Source organism: Ambystoma mexicanum, chromosome 1p (genome assembly GCF_040938575.1).
Source record: "Ambystoma mexicanum isolate Mex_15411 chromosome 1p, UKY_AmexF1_1, whole genome shotgun sequence".
In the NCBI taxonomy this organism is placed as follows: domain Eukaryota; kingdom Metazoa; phylum Chordata; class Amphibia; order Caudata; family Ambystomatidae; genus Ambystoma; species Ambystoma mexicanum.
Window position 1 is genome coordinate 970,209,396 of NC_090921.1, and position 21,827 is coordinate 970,231,222.

The window sequence follows — 21,827 nt, forward strand, 5'->3', positions numbered from 1 at the left end:
ACAATATAAGCAATCCCTGACAGCACTCAACCTGAAATCTTTGGTGCATAGAAGCCCTAGTTCTCCTTATGGATGAGAGGACCAAGGACCTGCCCTTTTCTCTCTCTTTCAGCAGAAGTATTTTGCGACAGAGCTTTTTGTTTGGCTATAGAACAAATGCCCTCTTTGGGTAATGAAATGAGAGCCAGACTGTCAGGATGCATTTCGACCCTCAAATCTGTTCTTGGTGTCAACATATCAGACAGTCAATTCACCTCACCATGAACATTAGTACCAGTCACTATCCAGGCCAGGAAGCCATGAAAAACCCGAACAGTATTTACTAAAAAGGTAAGGTACCGTGGCATTTCTATTCTGTATAATGTTTAACAAATCTCCTCGGCATTTTTTGTAGCACTTCAATATTTCATTTAAAATAGATAAATGGAAAAGGGTAGAAAGAAGTTGGGAGGAGGATGTCTTGCTTGAAAGTAAAACACACTGAAGGCAGAACACTATTAATCAAAATTCAAGGTGGTTTTATGGCTCAGATATTTTTAAAGAGCAAGGGAGCAGGGACCAAGAAGGAGCAAAAACTATTTGAGTCCTTTCCAATATTATTAGGTCAAACAAGATGGCTACTCATTGATTCCATGGCTACAGAAAATCTATTGCGTTAGAGATCAGTAGCTGAAAACACCAATTCTATGTATTTGCACCTACATAATATGCCAACGCTAGAGAATCACCTAGCCCCTTAAGTTGCACCTATACCCATGATCTGATCTTGGTAAGTGTGTGAGAAACTTTTCAGGAATCCTGAACCTGGATCCATCAGGACCTGAATTAAAGGATTAGAAACAGACTTGCAAATGTTTGCTACATTCAAAGGCTTGCACACTTAGTGAACACAATCACGTAAAACAAAAAAAAAAGACAGATTGTGCCGTTACCAGCAGCCGCTCTGCAAGTGTTAGACGAGAGCCCGTAATGCAAACTCCATAGCGCAGGGCACAACGATTAACATCAACGGAGTTTCAAATTCCAAACTGGTGGCCTAGGGTGCAGAAAGGGCAGGTGTCCACTATGGTGAAGTACACCACCCAACCTTCCCTTCTGCATGTTCTTTGGGCAAGCCAGGCTCCTTCAGTTCTCTGCACTTATCGCAGCACCCAGGCATGGCACCTTCACATGCTAGTACACAGATCGCTCAGTGCACAAAAATTCAAGTCATGTTGGTTTAAAAATATCTTTATCTTTACCACGATTGACCCTCTCCACCTGAAAACAGTCTTTGGACCCCGGAAACAACTCATGGGTAAAGCTCCTGGCCCGCATGATGCTATAAGAAGAAGCAGCAGAAGTGTCTTATGTTGTCCATGGTACCAGCCAGCAGGACATGTGATCTCAATTCCCAATCGACACTACTGCTCACTTCAGAAGCAGGGAAAGGGGCTCGAGAGCTGAGAATGGCAATCCAACTGCTGGTGGGCAAGTCAGAACCGTTTCATTTGCCTCCTTTCCTGACGTCGCTGCTTTTTCTCGTTGGGCTCTTGGTTAGCTGCAGGAGGTCCGGAGGTGAACCAAGGTCCCAACACATTCACCCATAGGAGATAAAGTGCTCGCCCTGGTGCCTGTGGGAGGAAAAGATGAAACGGTCACAGTGATGCTATCTTTAGTTGCACTGTGATGAAAGCACCCCATTTCCCAGGCCCATTCTGCACTGCATCATGGGCAAGGCAGAAACCAAAACTTACCAGGAGCCAGAAATACCAGACGTACAGAGAGAAGCAACTAAGAACCTGCACAATGGCCGTCAGCAAAACCACATCCTTTAGATGCCTGAAAAAGAGAATAGACACCATGAGACAAAAGCAATAGCTCCAGGCATCACCCACGGGCTGAAGCACCTCCAGTCTGCCTCCATCAAAGGGAAAATGTACCCACGCTGTCTCCTCTAGCAGAGAGCTGGGACATGTACACAGACGTGAAGGAGATACATTAGTATGGTTGCACTTTCAATTCAAATACTGCACCTTCTACACTGAAATCCTCCCCAAGAGGCTGGTATACAGACCCTCTCCTGCCAAAAGGTGCTATAGTACCAACAGTGCTCCTTAACCCCTGGGTTGGGGCACTTGCATGCACACAATCAACTAGAGACAGGAGCACCTACAAGGACCCATCCATTTACTGAGCCAAGGCATAAAACTACAAAGGCCCCTGCACTGCGCACCAACATAGACTCGATCCCCTCCATACATTTGGTCTAGTAAATATACTGACTCTCCAATCCCACCTTAACTATAGGGTCATGCGAGTTGAGGATTGATCGCTGTTCAAATCATAGGTATGCCAGCCGCTCTACTTCGTTGAAGGGGCCAAGTAGGTGCCATAAGCTCTTTAACCAGTGGGCCCTATGAATGACACAAACCTCCTTCTCAGGTGGGGGCGAGAAACATCTATACAAGCCTCTCCACCCATAGTACTGAGTAGAGGAAACTTCTCAGGTGTTCACCATAGGCCAGCACTCAAAGCCCATCAAAACGATTTGATATATATGTGAGAAAAACATTTGAAGCATGAATACATTGACAAGAGTGCAGGTGAATAAAGAAAGGGAAGGAGGGATGGGGAATTCTAACAGCGACAAGGAAAGAGAAGGATGGTGTACTGTAATAATCGAACAGGAAGAGGATAGGTATGGAGGAATAGTGTACCAATACAACACGATTAGGAGAAAGGAGCAAGGGAGTATTGCAACTATCAGAGGCAGGGGACAATATGAGGTATTGCAACTAAGGGGGCGGGGGGTGGCATTGAGACAATGACAAGAGTATAGAGATGGGGCATGCATAATGAAGAGTTTTTGATAGAGGAGAGTGCAATGTCAAATAAGATGTCGAAAAGAGTAATGCGCCAATCAGACAGGGGAGGGTATATAGTGATAATCTGAGACAGAATACAAGGAAGGAGGGGCGAGGGCATATTTAAGTATGTAATCAAAGAGGGTTGAGGAATACTGCAGCAATCAGGAAGAGGCATTCAGTGAAGGCATTTTGTGTCAAACATGGTGCAAAGAGAAATGTGCGGCTATATGGGGACAATGAGAGGCAGGGTTTCCTATCGGAAACAGTGGCAAAGGAAAGATGAATGAGGATGTGGTGTAACAATCAGGAAGTGTCATGATGTTCATCATACCCAGCATGCCAGAGCTTAACTGCCATCCCAAATGCAGCCTATATGCGCACCTGCGGCTGTTGCAAATGTTTCTATTTTCGGCCGATTATAGCGCTGTACTTGAAGCAAGGCCATGGAGAAAGTTGTGTCTCTGATCTTCGTTCAAGAAAAGCTACTAGCACCCCCCCCCTCCCCAACCCCACCCTACCCACCGCATCCCCCTGAGCATCTGACAGGATTACTACTGGACAGTAACATTGTTGTGGGTCCACCTCTACAGTATTTATATACCAATGATTTTCCCTTGTGTGTATGATCAACATTAGGTCCCATCAATTTTTTCCATGTAGTTTTATCACTAAACCAAAAAGTATCTGCACTTGCAATAGATTTTTGTATTCCTACATAGAAATACAATAAGAATGCCTTCACTCTATTTGAATATTTACGTATATATTTCTTGCACAGATAATATAGGACTGTTACATTTATAGTCAAACAATAATCAGTTTCTAATATTAGCAATAAAGTAGAACTCAGCATTCTACTCTGCTGTGCACTTCTAAAAACAACCTACAATCAACAAGGTGTGTTCAGCCATTGTGGCACAGATGTTTCGCTTTTTAAAATCATACTCCCAATAGAGATGCTGTGGATTGGCAGGACAGGTGATATTATACATAATAATCCATTAGATGGAAAGGGTTAAAAAAAACGTGTTCAACGTGCATGGATTCTATAGGCAGTTAACTAATACTTAAAACCCATCTACAACCATGCATAGACAAATTACAAGTAAAGCATTTTAAGTCCTCCTACAGGATTCTCCTCGCCCTTCTGTGCTTTGATGACCAAGGGAGCAGGAGGGGCAGCACAGACTATCTTTGGGTGCTGTGCCAAACAGAGTGTTTCACCAGCAGAAGGCAGGTTGAAAGGCTTACCTAACATACATCATGGTGTCCCCCAATAGAGTAACCACGACAAATATAAATATACGTTGCAAAATAAAATATTTGGAAGAATGTCAAAAAGGGACACGTTTTATCTCATGAGCACTTCAATGTCTTGAGGTAAACGACATCTGAAAGCAGTTTGCTTCTAACAAAAATCAGCTCCAGAATTTAGTTTTGCTTACAAATCATTGAAGCAAAAATTGAAAGTCAACCGAATTTTGACAAATTAGCAAAGCGTCAATTTTTAGGCACATACACTAGAATTAGACTTTGCTTAATCATTAAATTTGCTGCGTGCTGGCTTACCCAGCAAATAGGTTTTGTAAATCAACTGTAGACGGCCAAGCTAAGCCCCTCCGGATCTGCAGCAATAAAGCCTTGTGTATATTGTAAGAGGTGGAGCCCTTCGCGATCTGTAGCGGCTGGTTTATAAAGGATTAAAACACCCAGCCTGAGCTTAATCATTGTTGCCACCCTCCTTTCCCGGATAGGTGCCATTCATGTAATCAGTTGCGCTGACCATCCGCTTAGTTTTCTTTGAATCAAAGCCAATGTTTGGGCTGCGCACATATAATCTTATCCGAGAAAATCATGCATGTTTTTGAACGAGAAAATTAAAGACCAAGGTTTCCCCTTTCAGCTACTGACCATCCCAAAAAGGAAAGAATGGCAGAGTCAACTATAAAAACTTATTTCTGTTGTACCAGCATATTTCAATAACTGCTTGTGCTGGCTTAGTTTTGATTTACATTAACTAACATGACAGTTAATTTCGTTACATAATCAATATTCAGATTAGGACATGTACAACCCCTTATTAGAACTGCGACGCAACAGCATCTACTTATAATTGATAGTGCATCAATTAGCATTTGTTTCTTTGCATAAAGTAAGAATCATTTAACATTGACTATTTTACAATCTAGGAAGTTTGCGTGAAAATGTAAATGTGTTTATAGTTAGTTTGCAATCAATCTTATTCAAAATAAAGTTGTGTATTTACATAATAAAACAAGAGAAGAACAGATCAGTAGCTATGCGCGGCCACGTTGGCAGAGAACGAAGCATTGTTTGACAAAATGATCTTTTTTTTTTTTAAAAACTTTATTTTTGGAGTTTTAGCAAGAACATACAATAACAACCTGTAGCCACAGGTTCAAGTAACAAAACTAAACACTACGTTCATAGCACATACCGCACACATCCGAGAACTATGGTCGAGCAATCATCGGAAATATTGTCTTTCAGGAAGTTCTCTTCTGCTAGGTAGCTGTGTTGAGTAGCGGGGGTCTGATTATACTCAGATTTGTGAATTGCGGAGTCAAGAATGCGAGGTCACCACATCAGGAGCGGAAAGTAAATAACTAATATATGGGCCCCAAATATCTGGTGGGCGTGCGTGTAGGGGAAGGGTACGTATGAACTCAGTGTCCATGTCTTGACAATAGAGAATGTCCTTCTTCCATGCCGTGAGTAAAGGCAGGGGACCTCGTCCCCATGCCAGGGCTACTCTTCTATGGGCGAGCACCAGGAGCAGAGAAGCCAGCTTCCTCACTGGGGCTTGTAAGTGTTTTGTCATACTCAGAAGCGCAATGGTCGGATCGGGGGCCAGTATCTCACCTATTATGTCACTCGAATGGTGTAAGACTGAGGACCAAAATCGGGCTACTCCCGGGCAGTGCCATGCAAGGTGAATGAAGTCAGCGGAGGGAGCACCACATCTCTCGCATTGGTCAGAGGTTTCGGGGTGGTGGCGCCGTTTCTTTTTGGGGGGTGTAGTATATTTGATGGACAAAATTAAAATGGATCTGCTTAAATCGGGTATTTAAAGCAACTTTTTGGGTTTGCCGGAGGATGTAGGTCCAGTCATCTTCGGGTATTGTGAAGTGGAGGGCCGTCTCCCATCTCTGTTTCGCCCTTATGGCGGTCGGCGTCGTATCAGCGAGCAACGACCTATATATAGAGGAAACTAACCTTCCCTCCCCCTTTGGCCTGGATCGCATTATGCAATAGGGGCCACTTCGGTGGTTGTTTGGGGAATGTTGGGAAGAGGGCCTGCAGGGTGTGGCGTAGCCTGAAGTAAAGGAAAATATCGAGCGAGGAGGTGCCGCCTCTCTCCCTGATCATCTGTGGGATCAAAAACACGCCATCAGGGAAGAGGTCTCCAATAGATTGGATATTGGTCTTATCAAGCCATATTAGAAATACTTTCTCGTTGGTCAGGGGAATGCCAGGGATGAACTTGATTGGCAGTAACGGGGAGTATTTTATCTGTAGTTCGTATTTACGGGCGATTTTTCTCCAGATGGCGTATGAGGATAGGACCGTATTTAGCGTGTTATATGGGACCGGGAGATTGCTGAGGATGACAGCTGTTAAGAAGTCGGGGGAGGCTAAGGCGCGCTCAACCTGAACGTGAGGGCGGACATACTCAGTGGCGTACCAGTGGCTTAGGAATTGGGCTTGAGCGGCCCAATAGTACTTTTCTATATCAGGGAGTGCCTGGCCACCCTGTTACACCGGTAATGTCAGTGTCGTATAGGCGACTCTTGCTGGTTTGCCAGCCCATGTTAGTTCAAGAATAAGGCTCCTGATTTTCTGAAGAAATGTGCGTGGAAGTATGAGGGGTATATTCGTGAATAGATAAAGGAGTTTGGGGAGAATCATCATCTTGATCAATGAAACCCTTCCCCACAGCGTTAAGGGGAGCGACTTCCATCTCTGGATACGCTCTCGGAGGGATTGGAACACCTGTCCATAGTTAGCTTTAAATATCTCATCATGGTTGAGCGACATGAGAATGCCGAGGTAGCGAACCCCGGTGTTTCCCCACTTAAATCCATGATCGTCTCGGAACTTAGGAGTAGCCATTGTCAGCGGGAATATTACCGATTTGGAGTGGTTTATTTTAAGACCAGAAACGCCGCTGAATCGGATCACCTCGCGCATGATTGGGTTGAGATTAGTTTGGGGGATCTTTGATGAACAGCATCACGTCGTCTGCGTAGAGGGAGACGATCAATCTATGTGGGCCAAAGGTAAGGCCTCTATTGATTCGGTGCGTTCTTAGTCTGGAAGCAAGTGGTTCCATAACCAGGGCAAATATAAGGGCCGACAGGGGGCATCCCTGCCTAGTGCCGCGCTCTAACCTGACTCCGGGGGATCTTATCGCGCCAAGGGTGATGTAGGAGCGGGGTTCGTTATACAGTAGTGACACCATCCTAATAAAAAGTTTTCCGAGACCCATTTGTGTAAGTGTTGCAATGAGATATGGCCATTCGACGGAGTCGAAGGCCTTCTCAGCATCTAATAAAACTGCGATGGCCTGTTGTGTGGGGTCGAGTGCTGCGATGACTCCAAACAGTCGGCGGATACCATATGTTGTGTTGCGTCCAGGAATAAAGCCGGCTTGGTCACCCAGCACCAGCGCGGGCATGAGGGGAAGGAGACGTTTTGCTAGAATCTTGGCCAGAATCTTGTTGTCAAGGTTAATTAATGAGATCGGCCTGTAGGAGGCGCAATCGTCTTGGGGCTTGCCTGGTTTATGGATGAGGACTACATTGGCTTCACAGAGGGTGGGTGGAAGAATCCCTCTCTCTAGGGCCTCTTCGTATACTCGGAGGAGTAACGGGGCTAGCGTGGACACGTGTGCTTTGTAAAATTCTCCAGTGAGACCGTCTGGACCAGGTGCCTTGGTGTTCGGGAGAGAGTTTATTGCCTCTGTGATTTCCTCTTGAGAGATGGGCGTGTTCAGTGGTTCGTGTAGATCTTGAATCACCCAATACAGTTCGGTGTCATTAAGGTAGTTCTGGAGCTCTTCAGGATTAGTAGTGATTTGAGAGCTATACAGGTCTTGATAGAATTTGTGAAATGTGTTCACAATATCCTCCGCAGCGTAAGCCACGTTTCCCTGCGTGTCTCGGATGCGTTCCACCCGAGGGAGTGCTTGGTCAAGTCTCAGGAGACGGGCCAGGAGCGCCCCGGGTTTTTGCCCCTCGCCATACTGTCTGATCCTCTGGTTGCGGCCCAGGAATTTCAGTTCACGTTCGGCTGTCTCATGGAATTTTGATAGTTCCATTTTTAGGTCGGCCAGGGTCTGCGCATCCGGGGATGTTGTTGGTTTATTTTGAAGGTCTCTCAGGCGTTGTTCACTGTCTGTCAGTTCGCGCCTAATCAGTTTCAGGATGCCATTTTCCTTGGCCATGCACACCCCTCTCACGTAGCATTTCAATGACTCCCATAGCGTGCCGGCCGATGCCACTGAGCCCTGTTTTATCTCAAGTAAAGTGGTGATGTCTTGTTGGAGCCCATCCGCGAAGACGGGATCTGAAAGCGAGCCTGATTTAAATCTCCAGTTCACTGGGGATTTTGGGGTCTCCGAGAGCATGAACTCGAGTTTGACCATGGAGTGGTCGGAAAGAGAGCGTGGCAGGATTTGACAGGGTCCCCAATTGTATGGACTGCGGGTCGATACCAGTAAGTAGTCGATGCGAGAGCTGGTGTTATGGACCGCTGAATGGAATGTGTAGTCCTGGGAGTTTGGATGGGTGTGCCTCCAGATATCGTGTAGCTCAAATGCCTGACAGATCTCTGTAACCTGATGACTGGCTCTGGAGGTTTTGTTGCTTGAACCATGCGATTTGTCGGTCTGGGGGTCTAGGGGGGTATTGAGGTCTGCTCCCCAGATGATCGTTGCTGATGTGTACGTACCCAGATTTGACATAATCCAGTTAAAGTTATTCGGGCCGTCGACATTGGGGGCGTAGGTGTTCACCAAACTATTTCCTTCCCGGCAAGTAGTCCCCTTATCAGCAGGAACCTGCCTTCCTCATCCTTCTTAAAACTGATCAGGCTAAAGCTTTCAATCAGTATTGCAACGTCTCTCGCATAGGAGTATGACGAAGAAAAGTATCTATGGCAACCCCACGAGCGGGCCCAGTATTGCTCTGCCGATGGTGTAAGATGGGTTTCCTGTAACATAGCAATAGTGATCGTGTCTCCGTAGGTATTGAAGAACCTTCCTGAGTTTAGAGGGTTGGTTGCCGCCTCTAATATTCCAAGTAGCAATTTTAAGTAAACCCAGTTTGCAGGAATTGAAAAGGGGGGACTGGCGTCACCCGAACTGTGCGGATCAGATAGTACTTAGGAGTGCGGAGGGACCTGTTGCAACTCACATTTTCCGGATTGAGGATCTGTGCTTGTTGTGCGCACCTGAACGCAGTTCATTGGGCGAGGACAACTTGATAACTCTCGATTCCCTCCCCTGCGCAGGCAACCCCCAACAGGCCCGCGATATACCCACCCCCCCCTGCATGGGCAACTCCCAACTGGCCCATGGTAAACAGTCCCCTGTAAACAAAACAGTCAGCATTGCTGTGCTAGGGGCGCTAGTGGCCCTCCAAGAGGAGGCTTGCTCCCAACCCCAATGTGAATTTGATCCGTGGTGGCGATGTTGTGCCTTTGTGATATCAAGGTATCTCCTATTTGCGACAGTTGTGGAATTATTCTTTATGGCGGATCTCTTCTTGGTCTATTTCCCCTCTGGGGGTTTCCGTCATTTTGGGCGGATCTGCAGCCATTGCGGTCCAGGTATTCAGTGGTCTCCTCAGGTGTGTTGAAAAACTGAGTTTTGCCTCTGTATTGTATACGGAGTTTCGCAGGGAAAAGCATGGAATACTGAATTTGATTCTCTTGTAGTCTGCGTTTCACTGCTGTGAATGATCGCCTTTGTGCCTGAACTGCCTGGGAGAAATCTGGGAAAAATTGAATCTTGTCTCGGTCATATTGGAGCGCGCCTTTGTCCCTTGCGGCTCTCAGGATGGCATCCCGGTCCCTGTAATTGAGCAGCTTCGCTATGATGGGCCGAGGATTTGTTCCTGGGACAGGCCTCGCCTTAGGTACTCTATGGGCTCTCTCAACGATGAAGAGCTTTGATAGGGTCTCCGCTCCGAACAGGTCTATGCAGATCTTCTCGACGTATTCTTCCATTTTTTGAGTAGGCTGATGCTCTCTAACGCCAACGATCCTTATGTTACTCCGTCGGGAGCATCCTTCAAGATCTTCGTTCTTGGCGCTCACAGCTTTCACTTGGGCCTCTAATAAGGATACTCTGGAGGTTAAGGACGCTGTGCCGTCGTCAAGGTCGGAAACCCTCTGCTCGACAGTGTCTAATCTGTCAGCGTGCTTGTCCAGTCGATGTTGGAGCTGGTCGACTTTGGAAGAAAGAGAGTCCAGTTTGCTCCCCAGGCCCCCTATTCCGGCCTTGAGGTCCAACAGAATTTCTCTGATGTCAAGCTCTTGCGCCTCTCCAACTTCGTGGGGCTGATCTTGATTGGGTGATTGCGGTCTGCTGTTTGAGGAGGTCGCTTTGGTGGAGGAACAGCTTTCAAAGTTTAATTTTCTCTGGGACCCATCATTCTTCCCCATCTTTGTGTTGAGTTTGGGCGACAGAGGGACCACGGGCGACACGCTCGAAAGGCCCAGCTGGAGGGTCGCAGGATATCCTGGTGTCTAGATGGCCGGGGGGGCCTCTGGCGTGTGCTGCGGTGCTCTGATCTCAGATTTGTTTCCGCCCTGTCGCCACTATAGTGTCCTGACCAAGATTAAGAGGGAGTTTGTGCTGCTCCAGCGGGGAGGATGCCAACGGCAAAACTCGGATACTGCTGCAGTCTGAGCCAGCTGCAGCCAAGTGTCGAAGGTGTGGCTGCGCCAGAGGTCTAGGCCGATTTTCCAGGTGCTGGGTGGGCAATGCACCTGAGGTCTTTGAGGTAGTGGAATAGCCCCTTGCAGAATGGACCTTCACTTTATGTTCGTGGGATTGTACGGGCTATGGGCACCAAAATAGGGGGCGTGTTGTGTGTCCTGCAACAACGCTGTACTCCTTGGGCGGGGTTGGGGGCCCTGGGATGAATGTGGCGCGGGAGAGCCGGGGCTCCTATTGCTCAACCCGCCAGTCGACGATATTGCCTCCTGTGTGTGAATTCTTGCAGGGCCTGCAGGGTCGAGGCGACCGCTGGTTGGCGATCGCGGGAGCTCCGAGGCCTGAATAGACCCCGGGGGGGGTGCGCAGAGCGCTCGTACCTGGTCTCCTGTTGGTGTGCTGCTGCGATCGCAATGCCGCTCCTCGTGGGACCGGCAAGCTCCGCTGGCCCTCCGATCCCGCGTCGGCTGCCGCGCTATCGTCGGCCCCCCTCGATCCTCCGGGAGCTCCGGCGGGGTGCGGCGGGCGCTCTGGACCAGCGCCGACAAGGGCAGCGAAGGCGCTGTCGCTCGTTTCGCTCTGTGCTGCAGGGATTTCGGCGAGACGCGGACGGCGCCTCCGTGGGCCCCCGGTCCACCGCAGCTCCAGCGAAGGCCGCGTACCCCGGACGGGTGCAGGGAGGGGGGGGGGTGGAGCACCACGCTGTCCGTCGCTCACGGGCGAAAACACAGGTGGTTGGCAAAAGGAATGCAGGGGTCTGTGCAGAAACGCTTTGGCTTTCAGTGGCTGGAGATTCCAGACTGTTTGGCTGCCACGGAAGTCTCGATTTTTCAGGATCTTGGGGGAGCTACACGGAGCTCACAGGGAGGCCGCCATCTTGGACGGCTCTCTAGCGCCCTCTTTTTTTTGACAAAATGATCTTTAAAAACATTTACAATTTACTGATGAACCCGTTTTGTAATTTCTCTAGCTCTGTATTTTCCACACTGGAAAAATAAAATAGTTTGAATGCACATCTACTGAGGCTTTTATCAGCACCCTCGTCACAGTTTAACCCTGCAATGCAATCTGAAAGGTTCAATGACAAAGCCAACTGTTGTGCATACACATGCGAAATGCATCCCTGTCAAATTCAACAGGAATGTTCCAGACATATGCGACTTGTTGAGGATTGATAGCTATTCAAATCATAGGTATACTTCTGCAGTTTATAACAGCAGGGGAGACGAGTGGTTGTCTACTATAACCAGCCGATGCAGGAGATATGAAGTAACGGGCAAGAATGTATTGCGATACATGGGACAAGAAGAAAAAGGGAAGTAGTTGTTCTAAGAATCAGAAAACGGGGACAAAGAAGAATTAAATTACAGGGAGTGAAAATAGGAAAGTGTCTTATCAGATTTATGGCAGGAGGAATAAAAGCGAATTAAAAACAACTAGACCCGGGCAAATGCAGTACAAACAGAAAAACTACCTCTTTCTTCTCTCTGCAAGCAGTTTAGCCTAGGTGGCCCTTGTACAAGCGTTGCACTCCTCGCCCTGTAGCACCTAAGGTTAAGAGTGGCATACTGTGACTGTGGATACCCTGCCTGTGTGATAGATGTGGTGCAAGGGAGCAGCAACTGCTCACCTGGGGCACAGCTGACACTCACTCTGCCATCCCCTGTTCCATGTTCAAGTCGATGCCGCCATCCGTGAGACTGCCATCCTCGCCAAAAGATGCCTGTGCCATTGCGCTCATGGACCGGTAACTGGCGCCATAGATAACAAGGCTGAAGACCAGTAGAGCCTGCAAGGGAGACACAATGATCACAAAAGCAATCCCAGTGAAAGGAAATGTGTGGAACACCACAGTCAGACCAGAGTCCTCTTTGTTGCACGATTGGTATTTCATAGAATAGGAATTCCATTGAGAGTGGCAGCTGGTCCATGACCCAGTAGTTGCCAGCTGCTAGTGTTGAGACAATGTCCACAAGTAACAATGCGCATAACAGTGCCACTCTCACTCGTGGACATAGCCTTTCTGTGGTCTGGAAGTGCAATGCGTCTTTATAGCAGGGCCATTTTAAATGTACATGTGCTGTCCAGGTTTACCCTCCACTTAGGGAGCAATGACCCACAAGCTGGGGTCAAATGGGAGCCTGGAAAGCGCCCCCAAATTTGACCATCACTCCCCGTATCTGGCACTCACGCAGGCTGAACCACAATCCTAACCCCACCCAAAGCCTGTACAGAATCAGGGAGGGGTGAAGGGAGACATCCTGTGCTAGGCTATTCCCCTCCGGAGCAGAGCTGGTGTTCTAGCCCTACCTAAGAGGAATGGAGGTCTAGACTACACATAACAAAGCATGCCGCTATGACATTGTGCTGGAGCAGGGAGTCTGCTGGTGTATGCGGATGGACTTGTGCGGGGGAGGCAGAAAGTGTGCGGTTGGCTGGGCAACTGGTTCAAAAAGGTGCAGCCCTACACCCAAGAGACATAGCAGCGGGTAGAGGACCAAGAGACAATCTTGCTACGGGGGGGGGGGAGGGAGGATCATTAATAATGGGAGGATGGTTGAACAAATTAGACTGATGGGAGATAAATGAATATGCATAAAAATGGGTGGATGTGCGACCCGATGTGTGAGAATGGTTGATTGAGTAAGCACGAGGGAGCATGAAGATGAAACAATGGCAGTGTGATGGAGGGTGGTGTGTTGAGTGAGAATGGATGGGAGTTTGAGGATGGACAGTGGGAAGAGGGCAATCCATTCACTTCCCTTTGCTTACTCTTAAAAATTGAAATGCATGCAGAATTAGAATGGGTTAAATGAAGACTTTCATAAACTTGACCTTGGTCTCCCCAGAGCAATACCCCTATCCTCCCTTTTTAAATAATAATTAAAACAATATAGACATAGAATCATCCCCTCCGCTCCGCTCCGCTCCCCTCCCCATAACACGAGGCTGGCCGACGGTGACACGAATGCGAGAGGCAGCGCCTAGCCCGTCACTCCAAGGCAGGAGATCTGCGAGGTAAAGGCACCAAAGCACAGCGATGCCTGTGCAGCACACAGAGTAGAAGAGAGACCCCAGAAGAACCAGACATGCATCCCGGGAACACGAAGGCAACAGAGAAGCATGGGGACCAGTAGGGGCTGGAATGTACAGGAGGCAAAAGCCCTATATAACTCTTGCCAGTACTTGGCAAGTGAGGCAGTCAAGGGGACATAAAAGGGAAGGGGAGAGGAATAAGGGTCGAGGACTAAGAGGGCCATACAAGCCTTCCTCGTGGCAGTATTTGGCAGGGAGGTGGACCAAACCAAAGAAGGAGAGAGAAGCCAGGATTGCGGACACTCATAACAGTCAGAGTTTGGTGTTGCAAGTGTAAAAACCAAGGAGAAGACGCGAGGAAGGGAGTCCTTCCCCTGGTTGTAAGAGATTGGGTTACAGATACCAGGAGAGGGAGTCATTCTCCTGCCTTCCACTCGACAGCTCTTAGGAACCACCTGCTGCCTTAATTCCACCCCCTGTCGGTGCTGCAGGAGCATCCTTTCATCTCTCCTTTGAGGTAAGCCCCGATGGGCTCTGTATGTGGTCGGTGTTATTTTTCATGAAATTGAGAGACTAGCCCTCTACAAAAAAGAATTTAAAAAACCCATCAAACATTGCCTGTATTTGCCAGGTCATCTTCATTACTCTTGTGGCAGCGCCACACTGCTGATTTGGGTAAATTTTACCTGTACCCTCCTGGCAAAGCCGGCCATCATAGAACCCCTACTACAGCAAGCACTGGAGTGCCTACCTTTGCCTCCCAGCACTGCACTGATTGGCCCTCAAGGTGCTGGCTGTGCCAATCAGGGGAGCCGGCAGGCGAAAGCCGGCCCCTCACCAAGGCCCTCTCCTAAGGCCCCTGGAGGGAGCACCCCCACTGGCGCTCAAGTAACATACCCACAGCCCATGTGGTACAATGCCCAATCTGGCAGTTCTTCTGTACTTGGTGACCATGAGCTACCTGCCATTACTCTTCACCGGTAAGCACCCTGGCTCTGAACTACAACCCTCTGCCTGGTTGCAGTTGGCTCCTTCTAGCCTTACTACAAATTGTTCCAGTTCGTCACCTATGTGCATCCTCCTTTGAACACACCGACTGCTTGTTTTCCACTGCTCGTTAGTGCCGCCTCAAAACTCCTCCCCAAGTTTGCTTTACATCTGTGCATCTTCCTGCATTGCTGTGCTTTTGAAGAAATTCGAATCTAGGTGTGCCTAAAGCATTTGACTGCTAGGCTGCTCAGTGACCCTCGTGCATTGGCAGCCTCTCCACATTTCCCTCTTTCGGCCACCTCAATGGCACTCTCCATCTCCCCAATCTCTTCTAACTGTTACTCTATCAACTATCCCTCCTCTCTCAGGACGTCTGGGAGAAAAAAGATTTTAAAGGATCTCTTTTCCTCTAATCCTGGCCTTCCCATTGCTGACACCTACGTTAGTGCTACATCCAGACTCACTCTAACTGATACCCTCTTCGCTGTCCCTTCTCCTGACCTAAGGCCCTCATCTAATCTCTCCACTCTACTCTTTCTCCTCTTCTCCCATTAATGGAGGCACTAGATGGGAAGTACTCTTGGCACAAATCTCATCCTCTAGGTGCACCATTAAGATGTATCGCAATGGCACTGTCATGGCCCAGGGTCCTCAACTCAATCTTCTTCTCTTTGACCCGCGCCTGCTGGCCCCCCATCAACTTCCTACCTTCTCCTGTTTTTTTTTTTGTTTCCCCCCCCCCCCCCTCTCTTACCCCTCCTTAGGAACATTAAAAGGTGGTGACCGGCTACACTTAGCCACTCTGAATTTCGATCTGCTGTCAAACATTCTTCCAATATCTGCCTCCTTCTTGAAGACTTTGATCTGAACGTCCTTGCTCTCACCAAGACTTGGTTCAAATGCCAGCTCACTCACTGCTTTTGACTCCCTCCTCCCTGATGGTTACAAAATCCTCTGCAAACCTCGGCCCAACCGATCTGGCGGTGGAGTAGCCCTGATCTTCCTTGAGTGGTTCCTTTCCTCTCTCATACCCACCGAGCCATATTCCTCCTTTGAATGCCTTGTCTGCAAGCTTGTCGACTCGCTCAACGCACTGGCACGGTCTACAGACTTCCCTGACCCTGTATCGGACTTTCTCACGGAATGGGTCGATTTCACCTCTTCCGACCTCTACCTCTAAACTCCTCCTTGGAGATTTCAACATCCACCTGAACACCACTGTTCTTGCCTCTTCACGCGTCCATGATCTCTGTACCTCTCTCCCCCCCTCACTATTCTCCCCTCTGGCCATACCAACTCTTCCAGACACACTCTTGATGGCTTCATCCCTGCAGATCTCCCACATCCCTCGCACTATCCCTCTCTCCTGGTCTGACCACTCTCTCATCTGGGACCTCTTGTCCCCTGACCGAGACTCCACCAGCACTGCCAGCCTCCTTCGTGGTCACCCATCCGATTAAATTGGTGTCAGCTGCTGCAATCTAGCCACTTTGAAACGCAAGTGCAGAGGTGCTGAATGGAAGTGGTAGACCTCAGGCTCATCCCCTGACAAACTGGCCCGTCGCCTACTCCAAAGGAAATACTGTCTCTCCATCTGCTCCAAGAAGAGGGCTCACTTCCAGGCCCTTATCTTTCCAGTTCTAAAAATATCTCCACTGGCTCCTGGTTGTTGCAAGGATCAAATTCATGACCCTCTGCATCATCCACAAGGCTGTCGGGGGTCTGGGTCCACGCTACCTTCAAAAATCTTACTAAATACTACCCTTCCAGATCCCTTCGATCTTCTGGCTCCAACTCTCTGCTGATCAAACACTTCTCCAAGCAGAGTACTGGGGGCAGATCCCACTCCTCAGCTGGCTCCCTCCTATGGAGCAGTCCCTCTCTTTCTCTCCGTCTTCAACCGGACCAACTCAAGTTCTGCAAACAACTCAAGACCTTTCTCTTCTCTGTCCCCCCCCTTCCCCTCCCGTGCTAACCATGTCCTCTTGTCGCCGAGCTTGGAGACCTGGTCCCTCAAGAGTCAAATAGGGTCCTGGCCTTGTGCCCAATTGCCCCCTGCACTGCCCAAAGGTCCCACACCTGCCTGTTGGGTGGTTTTCCCCTCTGCCTGTACTTACCTGTTGGGCGGTAGACCTTCCTCTTCCCCTGGGATGTTCCGCCCCTGCTCTTACCTGTTGTCTCTCCAACGGGCACCTCAGCACTGTCTCCCCTAGGGGACCCTAATAGCACTTACCCTCACATCCACCCCCTCCCACCTCATCCACCCCCTCCCACCTTTTCTTTTCACTGCACTCTCACGCTCCGAATGTCACAAGGCCTAGGAGGACAGCGGTCTCTTTCTATGTATTCAATGTTATTTCAATCGTTTATTTTTCTCACTTGTTCCCTTCCCGTGCGTCTTGTGGCGCTTTGAAACACTGTCTTGTTTTATAAGCGCCTTATAAATGTCCAATAAATAAACTTGGACCAGGAGGAAGGTTGAACAGGCCTGGGGGAAGGGAGTCATTCCCCCAGGCCTTTTGTGACTGAACACCAGGAGAAGGGAGGCATTCTCCTGGCCTCAGAACAGTATTGCTTTATTCCTTTATTTTTTACGAAATGGCCAGAAGTAGGATTCTTTTGACACAGGACAGTGGACACTTTGACACCCTGACAGTAACGGTAGATCTTTAGTTGAGGCCACGAAAAACCTCTTAGGAATAAGGAAAGATAGGTTTTCTCTTGCTTCATTTGTTAAACATCTATAGCCCAAACATGCCACCTGTGTGCCAGAGTCCTTCTGCACCCTTACATAATGTAAAACTTAAGTAGTTCAAGAAATATCTGTATAAAAATTGGCAGTCAAAACAGAAATGGAGAAACTAACAGATTTGCTACAACTCACCCATGTACAGAATGAGGCGGCGCTGTAGAAGATCAGCAAGTTCACCACACCATAAATGGCCTAAAACAAAAAACACAGCCATAATTAACAAGTATCCAGATAAAGGGAGATGGGAGACAGGGAGAAGGGCTGGAGAAAGAAGAGAAAAGAGTGAAACAAGAAAATGGGAAGGCATCACTGGGACAAAAAGTATTGAATCTACCCATCAGAAAGGGGAGCAAAGTATAGTTGCCCATTGACAGATGGCTACAGATATCAGCAAAAACAAAGACAGATAGCGAGTGAGCAGCAAAGGAGATATTGCGTCATCTCATGCTCAAATAGCTAGCAGCAGCCTCAAAATTAACCCAATCAAACTCAAGGTAAAAATGTTTTTTCTTTTTTCAAGATTATTTCTTTGGTTAATAATAAATAAAATATCTATAAAACAGACATCAGTATTGGCATAGGCTTAAAATGGCACAGTTCATTGTAGTGTTAATAAAATCATAAAATTAACATATTTCATTCACAGTGTTGCTTGGCCATGGAACCAGGGGTGGTGAAGAAGAGCTCTGTGTGGGGGAGGGTGCCTCGACTTGTGATTCAGTCTAGCCAACGGGCGGTGGGAGGCTTTTGCGTGAGGGTTGGATAGCGTTCTGCATAGTCCATGAATGGGGTCCAAGTGTTTCGGAAGGAATTGAGGTTGCCCATGCGAAGTGCAGTGATCCTTTCCGCTATGGCGATGTCCCAACACTTGGCCCACCATAGTGGGATAGAGGGACCCTCAGGGTGCTTCCAGAGACGGGCGAGAGCTAAATTGGCAGCTGTTAATAGGTGTATACACAAGCGGGCTGCATTCCCCGACATCGGCAAGTCCCCATCCCCCCGTGTCTCCCAGCAAAATGATTCCGGGTAAAAACAATTTAAAAAAAAAAGACCTAGTAGAATAGTCTACCATCAAAAAGGTGCAATGAGTTCTCATTACTGCACCCCATAGAACCTCAAAAGTACAAACTATACACCCAGGCCATGAAATAGAGACTGGCACTCATGCACAAAAGGTCAGAATGAAACAAGAGACTGAACTAAATGCAAAAGAAGATACCATAAAGCTATGGGTGATCCCAATCATCGATTGAAGGGCATAAGAAGCTATAGACACCCATGGGCCATGGGTTGAGATTGTAACCACACAATGGCTGACAAATATGCATGGATCATACACCAACATGCTTCCAAAAATTAAACCTGTAGCTGAAACGATGGCAGGTACAGGCCAGTCTCGAATTACTCACAAGGGCTCCAAGGACAATGCGCATGTAGAAGGTCAGAGTCTCCTTGTTCTCCTCGAAGATTTGCTTTTTACCCTTTGTTCCAACCTTCCCTTTAGGCTGCAAAGAAGAAAAAGGATTTCCATTATTCTTTGGCGAAAGGTCTTTATCGCTACTTATCCCACAATGTTGGCATATGGTTTGAACATGTAAACTAAGTATCTCCATAGTTCAGTGCAGCCTGCGCAGACAATGTATCCATGCAATCTCACAGGAGATGCTGGTACTTTCAGTGTTAGGGGACGATAGTTTGTATATAAAGCAAATACTTGGGCAGATCTGCAGGGCTTGCACATATGATGTGATCACCTGAACGGAGCATGAAAAGTGCAAGGGGAGCTAATCTGAAATAGCATTACCTACGTTTTGTTCACATTCAGAGATGATGGACAATGTAAAGGTAATGCAAAGTGGTCTTGCAATGTGCCCATGTGCCAATAATGTTGGCTTCAATGCTCTTTTTTTGTGTTAAATAAAAAGGATGTGTGAGGTGGACAAACACCAAACCGACTGTCAACAGTCAGAGAAAAGGCACACAACTACCAAAAGAGAAAGCATGGAAAGCAGAAGGAAAGTAAGCATACACATCTCACTTGTAACGATTCTCGGGGAGCAAAGTATATTTCACCATTTACAGACCGTTTCATATGTACTAAAGCAGTGCCTTGACATCCTTGCCTTTTGAAGGGAAAATAAATGGGTTATATTTTTCAAGTTCTGTGCCTAGTCTATGGACTTTCATCCCCGCCAAATGATTTATCTTTTATACCCATTGAAATAACAGTATTTTATTTCTGATGAGCCATGGACGTACATGAGCCATGTCCAGAGCAAAACCGCAGCCATAGTTGGCAATGACGCAGTGACCACAGCCATGTTTAGGGAGACAGCACGGTAAGATACTTCTTTGGTTGCCATACACAAAACACGGAGCACAATGTTTAGCCTCTGTCTGAGGCGCAAGTATACTCAAGATAGGCACATGAAGTCTCTACAAAAGGTGTCTTATACTGCATGAGAACTGGCAAAGGCGCAACCTGAGCGCTAGTTTATTTTTAAATTTGTTTATTGGCATTTATCATTTTACATTCTGCAGGTCATACTGCATGCCAGTGGTTAAAGTATTATAAGCATCACATAATAAAACATTAACATTTAAAACAAAACAACATTAACCGTCTCCTAGCTTTGTCCCAACGAGGTGGGTCTAAGTTTACTAGCATGAGTGGAGTAGCTGGGCAAGGGGGGGCTTTCTGACCAATGTGGTCCCATTTGGGCTGTCTCCAGACTCCCCGAGAGTCTGGAGACAACCCATAGACGTCATAGCTTTGGTTACAGATCAATGTTTTTCAGACTGTTTGTGTTCATGGGGGCTTGTCATCAGAAGGGTGGAATACATTTCCTGTGATTTCCTTCCATGCTGCTAGCGTCATGCTCGAAGCATCCGTGGATCTGGCAACACTGTCCTCCCATGCCTTTGTTTCGGCGTACCCCCACCGCTCTAGTTCTGCGTACCACACCTTATACTGTGACCCTGCAGGTTTCTTCCAGGACATTGCAATAGTTCTTTTTGCCAGTATGCACATTATGTCCATTAATTTTGCCAAGTGTTTGATTTTGGCTGGTCTGGGGTATGTTCCCAGGAGGCATTCGTCCGGGGTCCATTTATACCTGGTCAAGCCAGCCTCCTCACTGGTTTGTTTTATTTTGTCCCAAAGGGACGTTTGGCTCATTCCCAAAACATGTGGAGTAGATTTGCCCCATCTGCCCCGCACCATGCACAGTTAGGTTGCATTTGCTTATTAAATTTGGCCATCTTGCATGGGGTTAGGTATGTTCGGTGCAGCATGTTTAGTTGCATCAGCCTGAATCTATGGTTTCTGGACACCGCTTTAAGAAACATTAGTGCTCTGTCCCATTCCCCATCTGTTATTTCTCGAAACACATCTGTCTCCCATTTGCCTTTCATTTCTGCGCTCCGTGGGTTAGGAATGTCACTTAGGTGGCATATTTGGGACACTGGTTTCCACCCCTCTCCCAGGTTGTACAGCAATGTAGTTAAGGGGTCTGATTCAGGTTCCTCTGGCCATGTTGTCCATTTGTTTCGCGCTATGGTACGTATCTTTTGATACCATAGAAATTGACCTGCGTGTATGCCATCTTCTTCCTGTAGTGTTGTGAACTCCTTGAAGGTGCCATCAGCATAAAAGTCTCCCCAAGTGTAGACCCCCTCCCTTTTATAGTGCCCGATGTGCTGCAGGTCAGGGTCTGTTTTGCATAGGTCCGAGATCATTGGTATTTCTGGGGAGTATGGGTGCTTTAGTCGGGTAAGCGCCTTCGCTCTGTGCCATATCTTCCTTCACAGGGTGGCTAAGAAGGGTGCATTTCTCAACAGTTGACAGGGGGCCCAAATCAGTTCCCTTAGTTGTATCGGGGAGCTCATGGATTGTAGTAGGGATGTTTCAGATGTAGTGTCGTCCGCTAGCTACTTGGTCACGAAGCCGAGCTGTGCTGCCAGATAATATTTTTCTAGGTTTGGGAGTTGTATTCCCCCCTGTCTGTATGGTAGGACTAATGTGGAAAGCGCCATTTTGTGTCTGCCCTTCCCCCACAGAAATTCACGGATTATTTCCTCAAGCAGGCGAAAGAAAAGAGTATTGATGTAGTAGTGCATATTTTGGAACCCGTATAAGAATCTGGGGAGGACAATCATTTTAATTATTGAGGCTCTGCCCATCATTGACAGGGGGAATTTTGCCCAGAAAACTATTGATTTGCACAGTGCGGGGATT

At 47.7% G+C, this 21,827-nt stretch overlaps 1 protein-coding gene across 1 annotated transcript in view; it reads right to left on the minus strand.

Moving 5' to 3' along the window:
* Nucleotides 1-1,214: 1,214 nt before the first annotated feature.
* The window catches only part of TMEM208 (transmembrane protein 208), a 76,701-nt gene continuing 56,088 nt past the window's right edge, over nt 1,215-21,827 (minus strand). The window contains exons 2-6 of the mRNA XM_069653839.1: nt 19,000-19,095; nt 17,723-17,782; nt 12,465-12,601; nt 1,737-1,821; nt 1,215-1,613 (exon numbers count right to left, since the gene is read on the minus strand). Coding sequence (XP_069509940.1) covers nt 1,476-1,613; nt 1,737-1,821; nt 12,465-12,601; nt 17,723-17,782; nt 19,000-19,095 — 516 coding nt within the window. The 3' untranslated portion in view covers nt 1,215-1,475. The remainder of the gene's footprint in view (nt 1,614-1,736; nt 1,822-12,464; nt 12,602-17,722; nt 17,783-18,999; nt 19,096-21,827) is intronic.